Source organism: Hakea prostrata, chromosome 6, assembly GCF_041222555.1.
Source record: "Hakea prostrata isolate BN-2017 chromosome 6, UWA_Hpros_2, whole genome shotgun sequence".
Taxonomy (NCBI): Eukaryota; Viridiplantae; Streptophyta; class Magnoliopsida; order Proteales; family Proteaceae; genus Hakea; species Hakea prostrata.
Window position 1 is genome coordinate 25092556 of NC_142605.1, and position 14261 is coordinate 25106816.

Here is a 14261-nt window from a genome sequence, read left to right on the forward strand (position 1 = left end):
CACATCGGAGCCAAATTCAATCTATTTACATCCCTATATATAGACCTAATGAATTAAGTTGGTTAGTGTTTTTATTTTTTTAAATTTATATAGTTATAATAATTATGAAATCGTAGTTTATTATTCAAATATATATAATTTTAGATTCGATTGAGTTGATAGTTGTTGTATGTTTTTAAATAATTGTTAATGTTGGGAATGAAAGTACAGTCATGAAGTAGAACACAAGTAAAAGCATACTCACAATAGTGGATTCAAATCCTCCGCAGCGCCCAAGTGAGCAGTCATCTAGTATATAGTCAGCTCTCAATAAGCATCATGTGTCCCCATCTATTTCCAACCCTTAGATTATCCATAATTTGGTTTGATTGATAAGCCAAAGTAGTTAGGCTGGTGTACAAATATCATCAACTAAGGGCTGGCAATAGATAGGGGACATGTGGCACTACAAATATTGATCTTCTTGAAGCTTTAATAGATGATAGCAGGAACGCACCGGAAAAATCCTTTTTTTTTTTCTTTTGAGAACTAATAAATTTCTTCTTTTTTTTGGTTGAATATTCTTTTCTAAAGTTACAGTAGTAATTACTTATATGATATGGATCACCTTTCTGTTAGAAGAATAATGTGCTCCCATAACATTGTTCAATCATACAAAAGAGGTGATATCGATGAGGAATCTATTGGTGTCCGTAGTTTGATTTATTTTATCAGTATTCATATTAGGTCCCGCTTTTATGCGTGGTTGAAAAGTGTTAGGATGGAGAGTATATTATTTTTTTCCTAACGGCTAACGGGGAAGTGATTTGGACTCAATGTTTCACAAAAAAGTGTTTGAGAGCATTTCATGAAAAAGGGATAATTGTTGAAGCTCTCAGTACTTTAACTTAAGTACTACCTTATACTCTATATTTTTTTTAAATTATTAATCTAACCTTAAATTTTACCTAAAATTACTAATGCGCTCCTTGTGTTAAGTTTTGTCAGTTAAATGATGATGTAGCATCTTGGTATTTTGTCAACAATCTCTAAAATAATCTTAAGGTTTGTTATTATTTGGGGAAAGTTACTTATGCCCCCTTGTGTTATAGTTTAAGTACTAATCAAGCATTTTTCTTTATGATAATTTTCATCTGGACCCCCTGAGGTTTGGTCTATGTCATTTTTAGTCCAAACAAACTGAAACTTTGCATCTGCCTCCCCTATAGTATAGAAAAAGTCAATTTAAGGACAAATTATCACTTTTATGACAAATTTGCCCTTTTTTTTTTTAATTTAAACAAAACATGAAAAAAAAAATTCAAATTCAAATTCAAATCTTTGAACCAGAGAAATGCGATCGTTAGCATTCGAAATCAAAAGAGTTGTTTAAGATCGAAACATCATGCCATTCAAAATCAAAAGAGTTGTTTAAGATCGAAACACATGCCATTCGAAATCAAAAGAGTTGTTTAAGATCGAAACATCATGCCCTTGAACCTCGCGTCGAAGCTCTGCCACTTGAAGTTTTCTTAACCCTTCGAGCCATGGAATCACATCTTTCTTATCGTCGGAAGTTTCAGATTTGTCTTCTCCGACACAGTCTTATCTTCAAGCCATGGAATCACATCTTTCTTATCGTCGGACGTTTCAGATTTGTCTTCTTATCGTCTTTCGCCATGAACCGGTGTTTAAGGTCATGATACTTCTGTTTATAGTTCTGTGGCTTCAGAAGACGAAGAGAAGTGTTTCGATTCTGCATTTCCATAGCCACAGAGTCCCAGCTATTGGTTCCATGATGGTTAATGGCACATGCCAACAACAGCTTCTCCCAAATCCCCAATGATTGCTTCACAACATCTTCGACTTTAGCCATGGTTTCTCATATCTGACGCTCCATCAACCTTTCTGCAATTCGTAGATAAATTTTTTTTTCAAAACTAGGGTTTTTTCCCTTTTTATTTCTCTTCGGATTTCTTGTCACTTAATGAAAATTTACTTTTTTCAAATTCTTGAATCTTGTTTCCACTTACCTGAGTTTTCCAAAGTAGCCCCGTGAAGCAAGAGAGTTTAAGCTAGGGATTCAAAGTTAAATGAGTTGAATGAAGAAACATTCAAGTGTTTGATGTTCTTAGAGCGGTTGTGGTTGTGGTGTTTCGCTACAGTTCTGAAGAACGGGATTTTGAGAATCACAAATGAATATTAACTTTTTTTTTTTTTTTTTTTCATTTTTATTTCCTATGTTTTTTGTTTAAATTAAAAAAAAAGGGTAAATTTGTCATGAAAGTGATAATTTGTCCTTAAATTGACTTTTTCTATAGTACAGGGGAGGTAGATGCAAAGTTTCAGTTTTTTTGGACTAAAAATGACATAGACCAAACCTCAGGGGGGGGGGGGGAAAAATAAAAAATTTTTTAAAACCCCCACTATTAAAAAAGGTGTAAAAAAGTTTTATTTTTAATATTATTTTTTTTTTTTTTTTTATAAAATAAAAGAAAAAAAAAAAAATATATAAAAAAAAAAAAAAAAAAAAAAATATGAGGAAAAAAGTTAAAAAAAAAAAAAAAAAAAAAAAAAATTTTAATTATTTTTTTTTTTTTTTTTTTTTTTTTTTATTATAATAAAAAAAAAAAAAAAAAATATATATTTATTTTTTTTTTTTATAATTATATATTATAAAATAAAAAAAAGAAAGGAGGAAAAAGGAATTCGTAGAGGAAGAAAGAATATAGAATTTAGGATTTTATTTTATTAGGGACAACATTGTAAAGTCACAAGAGATTAAGGGCAATATAGGAATTACCAAATTATCTAACAACGATTTAACGGAGTTTGCGAACAATAGAGTATACTATTGTACAAATTGAAGAGACATTTTAGGAGGTCATTGCCAATTTAGCATACTTTTGGGGGATCTATTTTTACCAATTATCTTGGGATGTTCTGAAATTTTCCTTTAAAAACCATATGCAATACAAAATTTGTGCAAATATTCTAGTCATTTTGGATTTCAAAGAATAGATTATGATAAGATGATGTAAAAGATAGATAAGTAATAATCAAGGTACATATGACAGGTTAGTAATCAAGCTATAATACATGAAGGTATCAGGCAAAATCGACATCACATATCTATTCTTAACAACCTCTTAACACAATTAGATAGAAGTGAGGAGGGCAATAGTATTTTCATTAAAATCAAAGTTCAATTAGCAATTAAATTATAGTACTAGAGGTTAATGACAATTAATAATAATAAATAGAGAGAGAGGAAATGAATCATACAAAGGGAAGACAATGATGCAGCTAGCCAAGAGGGTTTTTTTTTATTATTATTATTATTTTTTTTAAGCTTGAAGGTGCAACATGCAAGTCTGGCATGACAGTGGCCGGACAAAATTGTTTCTGATTATTTTTTGAAATAGAAACTCTTAGTGGATTATGACAAGAGTCCACAATTCCATATTTTTCAAATGTGATGTTTAAAAGTGAGAAATATTCAATAACAATGCTTTGTCGTGGTCTCTTAGACATGAGATTTAAAAAATAAATAAAATAAAAAATGGATGGCCTTGAAAGTCCCTCAAGCTATTTAAAGGAATCTTGTGACATAAGAAGCAAACTAATACAATAATTAATTAAGAATCATAACATATAGAAATAAGAAAAAGAATCAGCCCCCTCCCCGAACCTATATCTGAACATATTTTAAAAATATAAACTAAGTCATTAAAGTAGGTATAACATGAACCATGTTTCAGTTGGATGGTCAAAGTGAAAATGAATTTAGCAAAACACATGCCATGATAGCTAATATGCAAGTGCATCTCATGCTCATGTCTAGAGAACATATAAATATTGAACAAAACCAATTTCAAGAGCATATAATGTAAACATGACCCATATATATTCCTTAAGCATAATGTAAACATGAGTTAAAAGAATAATTTCTAGAGACTTATATAGAGATTAATGGAAAAAACAGGACCCATGTATCTAATTAAATAGCAATAAATTTAATTTAATTAGAGTTAAGAAGGAACTGTTACATAAGAAGCAACTGTCACCATAAGATAAGGCCTCATCATTTACACTTTTGAGTTTTATTTAGTGGCAGGAAAAAACCCGCCTTGAGAAGAAAACCTTGAGAAGAAACAAAGAACATTAAATTGAAAACCTTTTTTTGAAGCACATTTTTTAACCCTAGGTGTGGAAGAGAATGTAGTTGGTGAGAATGGAAAGTTAGGACTCATTTGATAACCCACCAAAAATTAGTTTCTGGTCTTTCTTACTTTGAGAAATAAAAAAAAATTGGTCAAAATCTTTTGATTAAAGTATTTTATTTCAAGTATTTTTTTTGAAACATAAATTGAAATTTATGAAAATTAGTTTTGCTTCCTTTGATGGAACAATAAATCTATTTCTCAAAGTAAAATTTGGGTCTGTCTAGGTTTAAGTGACATAGAGTTAGACGGGGGGTTCATGAAATTTCACATTCTAAACATATCAATTCTGCAAAAATTCTGCTTATTGTAATTTTGCCTCCAAAAAGTAAGTTTTCTCGAACGTCTATAAAATTTGGGTTGGGACTTAAATGTTCCGCATTAAATGTGCAGCACCTACTGCGAATGGTCTAGATAAAAATCTTGACCGAGACTTTGGCCTCAACAATTTGTCTCATGGATGAAAGAAAGTTGAGATGGACGGTCAAGATCGAAATCTCGATCGAGATTTTGATCTCAACTGTTGACAACATAGAACAATTGAACTGTTATAAAAATGTTCTCACTTTTAAAAACAATCAAAACTATTTCTGATGCTTTTTCGAAGTAAAAACACTTGGGTTTATCAACCGAGTCCATAATTCACGGCGAAAGTTTGATTTAATAAATAAATAAAAAAATAAAAAAAGGCGTGAATCATCAACAATGCTTACTTTTTATTCCTTTACGTCATGGCTGTGGTGGTGATGGGTTAGATTGAGTTGCGTTTGAAAGGGAGTCATGACTATTTATATTACTAACTCCTTATCCCTCCAAGAATTAGAAACAGAAACTAGAGAAACCAAGAGATATGGGTCTCAAAAGATTTACGCTTGGGTTCTCCATTTTATTTCTCTTGGTGGTCTCTAATGTTTCTGCAAATATGTTACTAAATGTGAGGCATAAGTTTGCTGGTCAGAAACCATCGATTAGTGCCATGAAAGAACATGATACTCTTCGTCACCAACGGATCCTGTATGACGTTGAATTACCATTGGGAGGAGATGGGCTTGTGAACTCTACTGGGTTAGTTTCAGAATTCTTGATGAGTTGAGTTCTAGCTCTCGTTGTTCAATGGAATATACATATATATCTAACAAATTAAATTTCTGGGTTTTGCTTCTTTTAGGCTTTACTTTACTCAATTTGGAATAGGCACTCCTACAAAAACATATTATGTTCAAGTTGACACTGGAAGTGATGTTTTATGGATAAATTGTGCTGGATGCAATAAATGTCCAACCAAAACCACTCTTAATGGTGTATGGCTTCTTCTTTTTCCTCTTCTTCTTCTGCATATGAATTTATATGTTTATTCTTGAACTATAAATATGCTTATTATTAATATCTCTATTGCTTGAACAGGTATCACTTCAACTATATGATCAATCTGCATCAAGTACAGCAAAAGTTGTCAGTTGCCAGCAACTGTTCTGCACTTCTACAAATGGAATCGATCCTACTTGCACTAGTGCTAGCACACCTTGTTCTTTTTCTTTGGCATATGGGGATGGAAGCACAGCTACTGGATATTATGTAAGTGATGTTGTGCAATATAACGAAGTTACTGGAAAATTTTCAAATTCACCAACAAACACAAGCATAATATTTGGGTAAGTTACATTGCCCCCCTCTCTTTCTGTCTATCTATCTTTATAATATCTCCACATTATTTAACATAGCCCAGGAAAGATCATCAAAATGTCTATAGCTTCATCTAGGGTAGAAATTTATGTAAGGTGACAAGTAAAAACTCCTTGCTCCCCTATCAATGATAATAAGACCCCTTCACCTCAAGCACCTTGCTGTGAAGTACTGTTCATGATTGTCGGTATTGATACCATATTGATCTTCTTGAGTGATATGTATCATTTTGTATTTGTGATTGATATCATGTTGATACCTAGCTTATCAATTGCATGGATTGACAAGAAGTAAATAGGTATAAGAAAAATTTACACTTAAACTAATAAAGGGTAGTTTAGCTTATAATGACCGGCACCTTTTAGGGAAGAAGTCACCAGTTTGATACTCCTTGTGGTATATGTAATAGTCCCCATCCCCTAATAAAAAAGCTATACCAAGTTGATACCATATCAGATTTGAGTAGATATCATGTACTAAAACCATGATCATGTTGCTTGTAGAATTTTCTAGCTTATTAAAATACAACTATATGAGACAATTATTACTCGCCTTGCATGCCTCGTGTTTACATAAAATAAGGAAGTTGACTTTACAAACTAATTGATGTCACTTTTGACGAAAAATAAAAGGCCTTTTTCATGCTATATACGTGGTACCAATTTATGATATGTACACATTTATTTATTTATTTTTATTTTATAGGTGTGCTGTGTCACGTACTGGCAATTTAGCTTCAGAAAATGGAGCACTTGATGGAATACTTGGTATGGGACCTGCATCAACATCTTTTATTTCACAATTAGCTTCAGCTGGATTGGTAAGAGACACATTTGCACATTGCTTGGGTGGTGCTAGTGGAAATGGAATTTTTGTTATTGGAGAAGTGGCACAACCTAAAGTAAATTCAACTCCATTGGTAACAAATCCGTAAGCGATGTTTTCTCACTTCTTGTTGATTCCAATCCAGCTTCATATTTAGTTTTGCCAGAGTTATGTTCAGCATTCAGTAATGGAAAACTAAAGAAACTAAACATTTTAGATTATTGAAGTTATTGGAAACTAGTATATATATTTACAGATTTTAGGGCTTAATTTATTTTTATGATAGGGAGCTTTATCAAGTCACTCTGGTATCAGTTGATGTCGGTGGCTCAGCTCTGCAACTTCCGTCCAGTGCATTTGCAAACCAAGAGACTATAATCGACAGTGGTACAACCTTGGCTTATCTTACAGACGCTATATATCAACCCCTGATGACTGCGGTATGTGATATTTTCTAATTAAAATCTTAGGAGAAAAAAAAAATTGCCAAAAAACATTGAAGTTATTCATGGAATTTGACATTCTAAACATAAGAACTTTTATAAATCCCCGCTGATGATGTTTTTGCTTTCAAAAGCAAGTTTTATCAAACGTGTAAAGAAGTGTCTCTGCTTAGAAACAATTCAAACTGTTTCTGGTATTTTTCGAAGCAAAAACACTTGATGGATTATCAAACAGGATCCTTAATTTCCAGTTCATAGGACACTTGTTTTGATGCTTATTTTCATCAGGTAACAACTCAATACCCAAGTTTGATGAATCAATCAAACCCCTGTATTCCATACGACGGAAGGTATGTATAATCTATTTCTATATATTTATTTTCAAATTGAAGCAGCAAGACCACTTATTCTTTTCAGTTTTTGGTGAGTGTCTAAATCTTTTCATTTGTTATTGCAGTGTGGATTCTGGGTTTCCTACTGTCACGTTTAATTTTCAAAATTCAATGTCATTGATGGTGTATCCACATGATTATATGATTTATTATGTAAGTATCATTCATTCAAATATGAGTTTAGAATTACGAAGGTAACCTTGAAGGATACCTACTTCATTTCCTATTTTAGTAAACATCTTAAAATTTTAAATTCTCATAAGTGGAAGTTCAATTCTCCAGTTTCTGTTATTAATCTTCTGTGTGATCATCACTCGCAATACTTAGTTTGTGCCCTAATTTTTTTTCCCCACCTCCACCTTCACCTTCACAGCAAGGTCAATGGTGTATTCTTTGGCAAGATTCTTCAAGTTTAGTCAGTGGAGCAATGACATTGAACATTTTGGGAGGTACGTATTTATGTCTCAATGCTTCTTGAAGCTTTCATTCTAGTGACTTTTCGTATATTTGACATAGCATTTTAGTCAACTCATTGTCACACTCTCAAGAACATGATTCAAAATACAAAGTTCTTCATTTTCGTTGGTGAACCTGATTATTGTCAATAATGTCCTTGCAGATTTAGTATTAGCAAATAAGCTAGTGGTATATGATCTCGAAAATCATACCATCGGTTGGACCGAATACAATTGTAAGTGCAAGTTTGATTGCTAATTCCTTTAAAAGACACAAATAATAGTACACCCTCAGTTGTAGATTGATGTTATCTTATATGTGACTTGAATTTTTTTACTCGATTTTAAAATTGACCTGTATCAATATATTTTGGAAGACGGTCAAATGGAATGATCCGTTTATCCAATTGAAACTCTATAAATATGTATGTTATGTTCTCTTATAATAGAGTCATCGTGAGATTTGTGATTTTCTCTGAAATATTTGTATGTCTTAGTAAAATAACTACCAGATCGAGATCTGACCGTGTACCAGAAAATTGCTTTTTTAATCACTTAATCATATTTAATTGCAGGTTCTTCCAGCATTACGATGTAGAATGGTTCTGTTCTTCTACTTGGAGTTTGGGTGTAGAAAGGATTATCACTTCACTGTTGCTAATCCTCATGCTAACTTGCATTTGTTAATCAACTCACATTTTTTTTTTTTCCCCATTACTCAGTATTTCTTTTTTCAGTGTAATTTTTTTTATGTTTTTTGAGAGTGGACACAGCCAGATTTGTTACTGTGAGTATAACTATTATTTTGATCGAATTCACATCTTCTATACATGTAATTCATTTTTTTGCCATTTCTACCTAGATTTGTTTATATCTTCAAAATACTTGTCATTACTTTACGCACAAATTGAATCTTTCAAATACTGAACAACCCAACATGAAACGACAATGATCCCCCAATTGCAGGATGAGCTAGAATTTCAGCTTGAGGTGCCCATCCCATGCACAACAAACCTCGACCAGGCCTGTTCTTGATAAAGCTCGGTAGTAAGATTTCGACATTGCCGGTAAATTCAGGTTCTGATTCATGTTTGATGAGTGACCACAAGAATGGCAAATTGGAAAGTTCAAGCCCATAAGCTATCTCATGAACTTGATCTTTTCTTAATTTGCATGTACTTCCAAACCCTACAAACACAACAGATTTGGTTTCTTTTTCATCAAGCCATTCAAAGATTTTACACGACTCCTCTCCATTATCACTTCTCTCCGGCAGCTCCGATGGAACTAACCCTACCGGAATAACTGGTTTCCAGTAGATCTTCTCGAGTACTTCCAAGTACTCACTGTAAGAACTCCCATACAAACAAAGTAATCAATATTTACTTAATATTGAACTCAAGAACCTATCTAGTCATATTCTTAATTCAATCATGTGAAAGACAAGATAAGGTACTTTACCTCTAGCCATGGATACTTGTTTCAAGAAGTCATTTGTGAGTTTCTCTCCAAGAAGGTTGTCGTCTGTGATGTCGAAGAAATCCAGTTCTTCCAGTTTTTTCTTAGCAACCGAATGATGAAGAGACATGGAATTTTCTTACTAACAAAACCGGGGACCAGAGTTCACAAAAAACTACCGTAAGTTTTCTCCTTAGAATACAAGTTCAATCATGAGACCTATAGACACGATGATCCCATCAAACACCCCTAGGTAACCACCAAACAATTATTAAGGTGGTTACCTAAAACTAAGTTGTAATTATCAAGAATGTTTGGGCCACATCATAATTATGAGAAGTTAAAATCTTAAATATTTACTTATTTAAATAAATGAAATCTAACATTCTCCCACTTGGCCCAAACAACATTACATCTTAATTCTTAATGTTCAAACAAAAAAAAAAAAAGAATTGTACGAATCATAGCGGCAGACACCTTTGACTCAAGCAATGCCTTCTATGTATTACAATACAATATTTTCTTTTTTTGCATAAACCCAACTTTATGAATAAACCTCAAATGTTTATTCCTGGTCCAACAACATGTTTGTTATCTCAACAGAAATGTATACAATGAAAATGAGAAACAAACTACATAACAATTATTACAGTTAGAATGTGTAATAATTAGCTTTCATGAAGATAAATCTTCCCGAAGTCCCAAAACAAAAAACAAGATCCTCAAAGCTCTAGGTGGCATGCCCTTTGTCAACGGATCATCAATCATTTGTTCAATCCTTATGTGTTCTATGATCACTTCCTTAGCTCTAATGTGCTCTCTTATTGCTAAGTACTTAATGTCGATATGTTTACTCCGACTTTCACTCTTAATATTCTTAGCAAAGAACGTTGTAGCAGTATTATCACAGTATAACTTCATTGGCCTAAAGATAGACTCAATAACTCTAAGCCCAAAAATGAAGTTTCTCAACCATATTCCGTGCACAGTAGCCTCAAAACAGGATACAAACTCAGTTTCCATGGTAGAAGTAGCAACCAAGGTTTGCTTAGCACTTCTCCAAGATATGGCCCCACTAGCTATCATAAAGACATAGCCAGATGTTGATTTACATGAATCAACACAACCCGCAAAGTTCCAACAACAAAAGCAATGTAAGCATCAAGTTTTTTGTTCCTTAAAGGTACCTCATGACCTTCTTTGCAACTCTCCAATGATACAGGCCGGGATTACTCTGATCTCTCCCTAACATTCCAACAACAAAAGCAATGTCAGGTCTCGTAGAGACTTGTGCATATATCAAGCTTCCCAATGTGGAAGCATATGGAATGTTTGCCCTTTGATTATTTTCAATTTCCAACTTTGATAGTGTTGACCTAAACCCCAACCATGGAATGTCCGAGAGGGAAGCCCTAACCTTAATTATTGCAGAGAACCCAAGATACCGAGATGGTTGAGGGAAGAGTGACTAGACTACCTAGAGTATAGTATTCTATCTTAATGCATGTCTGCCACTAGAGACTAGCATATATAGAGTTAGTAGCATACTTGAATCATGTTTCATATCATGTACATCTTGACTGTTTTGAATTCCTTTGTAAATGTTATTTGTGAATGAACTACTTGCTGAGTTCTTTTGAACTCACCCCTTTGGGGGCAACATTTGTTAGATCTTACTATAGGTACTGATGACTTCAAGAACCAGGACTACGAGACCGCGATGGATGACTCGTAAAGTTTTCAAGGTGTTGGCTATTACGAACATCACGGTGAAGACTACCAATGCAACAATTGTTCGTACCGGGATTAGTCCCATTGTGGAGTTGGTTATCCTCATATTGATTATGGAAGTTACATACTCTGTTCAATGTAGAGACATATTTTGATTATTATTAGAACGATTCATAGTATTATTTTATCCAGTTGTATTTCCAATAAAGTTTCGATCTACTTATCTGTTGTAATTATAAAGTGATTTTCCACTATACTCTATACTCTGATTATTCCTTTGGATCATATTTTTCGCACTCCGATTTGATATTGCAATCTTTCTCAAAACTATTTATTGATTATTTTCTTAATAATATGTATACATTGATTTAGTCTTGTTCTTGATTATATTATTGTGAATGTGGGAGGATGATTATCATGAACTGATCTTCAAGGCTGTGGAACACACACTCGGGTATCGCAGTTAGGGTACCGGCGGGTGGATGTGACATACTCTCTATGGTAGGTAGAGTGGAGCTGGTATGCTCAGTTATTTCTAGCATGTCGATTCATAATTTCTCAGTGTATAAGTGGCCTAGCTCTGTCATCAAGCAAGAAGAGGCTTGGATGCGTAACTTCATTGGACCAGGTAGTATAGAGACTGTGAAGAAGGTTACAATGTCTTGGGCGATAGTGTGTGCCCCAAAATGTGAGGAAGGTTTGGGTATTCGAAGATTAAGAGATGTCAATTTCGCATCCTTATGCAAGTTGGCATGGATAATTAAACACAAACACTCTGGTTTTCTCACTTTTTGAAGGGGAAGTTGGTGGACCAAAGGGGAAATCTAAAGCTTTCTAGGTAGCAGTCATCTTTGATGTTAGGATTGAGGAAGGTTTGGAGTTTTGTTCGGGCACACAAACGGTGGTTGTTTGTGAAATTTAAAAGTAACCGCAAGCGCACCGTATCGTGTAGCTAACGGGTCGATCTCAAGGAGATATACCACTTAGAATTCAACTTCTTAATAGTTAATGCGAGAGTGGAATGATTCAATTTTTGTTAACTAATTAACTAAACTAAACGATCATAATCCACACATCTAATGCAATCGAATTGAAACGAAAAATAAATTAACCACAATCAATGCATAAATAAAAGACAAAAAAAAATGCGAACAATAAAAATAAAAAGAAAAGGGAAGTGATCGAGTGTCCGCTGGATCGAGGGAAGGGGAGTATAATAATAATGACTTTGACCGTGGACCCCCGCAGCCTCACCCACCGATCGGGGGAATGGATATTAAAGAGAGAAAAAAAAAACAGGATAGAAAGTAAATAACAAATCAATAAAAGGAAAAGGAAGCCTTAACCAAAGAGAAGCATGACTGTAAGCATCTCTGATCAAGGATCCAGGGGAATGGAGAACAATAAATAAATGCTGAAAGTAAATAAAGAAAGTAAACGCGAAGTAAAATGGAAACCTTAACCAAAGAGAGGCACGACTGTAGGCATCTCTGATCAAGGATCTAGGAGAAGGGAGAACAATAAATAAATGCTGAAAGTAAATCCTAAATTAAGAATATGGAGGGGTAGATAGAAGCGGGAATGGAGGGAGGAGAGAAGATTAATAAAGAAGGTTACTTATTTGCGAATTGAACAAACGATTCGAATCTCAACCAACCCTAACAACCAGATCTAGATCTAGAATGATCTAAATCTGCAATTGCTAGACCCAGAGAAAAACGAATTTAAAAACTTGAAACTTGAACTTGAATTGCATTACATAAAAAAAATTAAACCTAAACATTCAATCTAGAAATTAAAATCTCACAAATTCAAGCAAAGAAAACTAAAGAAAGCCTAACTAAACCAAAGAAAAGAAAATGTACTTCTCCTAAGCTCTAGAACACCTTCTCCTTTGATGGAGTATGCTCTCCTTTTATAGAGTTTACATAGGATATGAATCATGACAGAATTTAAATCAAACTTATGGTTCATATCTGACTCAACCAATTAGGGTTTTGACGTACTAATCGGAATGACTTAGAGAGATCAGATGCACAATTCCACCGTTGGATTTGAGGGCTAAGAAGTCGTAAAGCTCTCCTCCAAAAATCAGCTCAATCAGACACCAGATGACTGTTCGATGAAGGGCTTGATCGAAACTGGACAAAGACATTCAAAAACGGGATTTTTCCTCTTTTTCTTTCTTTGACCAAGTCCCAAATAGGAAATAAGATATTGAGGTGTGCAAGAACTATTTTTCTCCATTTGGACTCTCTCAATAATATATCTGTAGATTTTATTAATAATTTCTAATCTCAGCCGTAGAACAAAATTTGCTTCTTTATCTCTAAAATACTCTGGAGTTGGCCCATAATCACATCTCTGACCCATCATGCTCCAGGTCAGACCCATTTTCGCATTTGAGAATTTGAACGGACCTCTTGACGTGTAAAATCTCATGTTTAATACCCAAAACTCCAAATATTCGCTCAAGTCCTGAAAATTCATAAAATCTGTAGAAACAATATAAACCCCAAGGTAGCTCCACTCAAAGTGTGTAAAATGCATGCTTTATGCCCTAAGATTTCACACATAAATGTGCTCATCAGTGGTCAATTGGAGATGATCAACAAATCAATTTCTGGTTCGACCAGTGGTTGGGGAATTTTACCATTGCAGACTATATTATTACTCCACTAGATTTAAAGGTCAATTGAAATTAACAATTTCAGATTGTCTACAGCAAGGAGAGTGGAGTTTACCGGCAGTGGACAACTCCAAGTTTCAAGATGTAATCTCTATTATTCAGTTGTACCTTGCTCCTTGTGTTGGATTTGTCGATGTATGTTATTGGCAAGGTTTGGTGGGGATGAGTTTGGTCTTCGATTTGCTTGGGATCTCTATTGTTGGAAAGGGGAACAATTGGCAAAAAGTATTTAGAAGACTTCATTTTAGCCTTGATACAACAAGTTGTATGTTGGAGAATCTTCCATGGTAGGCTACCAGTCAATGCCTTGTTGGCATGTAAAGGGATTATGCTAGCATCATGTTGTAACCTTTATGGTCAAGCTTCAGAGGATATAGAGCATC

The 14261-nt window shown here is 33.8% G+C and overlaps 1 protein-coding gene across 1 annotated transcript; it reads left to right on the forward strand.

The window, feature by feature from the left end:
• Positions 1-5034: 5034 nt before the first annotated feature.
• LOC149012850 (aspartic proteinase 36-like) lies at positions 5035-8702 on the forward strand. Its single transcript, XM_089159504.1, has 10 exons — positions 5035-5267; positions 5371-5503; positions 5607-5854; positions 6591-6815; positions 6997-7150; positions 7442-7503; positions 7611-7698; positions 7919-7994; positions 8165-8236; positions 8576-8702. Exons 1-10 carry the CDS (start codon positions 5053-5055, stop codon positions 8596-8598), a joined length of 1296 nt encoding a protein of 431 aa, XP_089015630.1. The 5' UTR covers positions 5035-5052; the 3' UTR covers positions 8599-8702.
• Positions 8703-14261: the final 5559 nt, after the last annotated feature.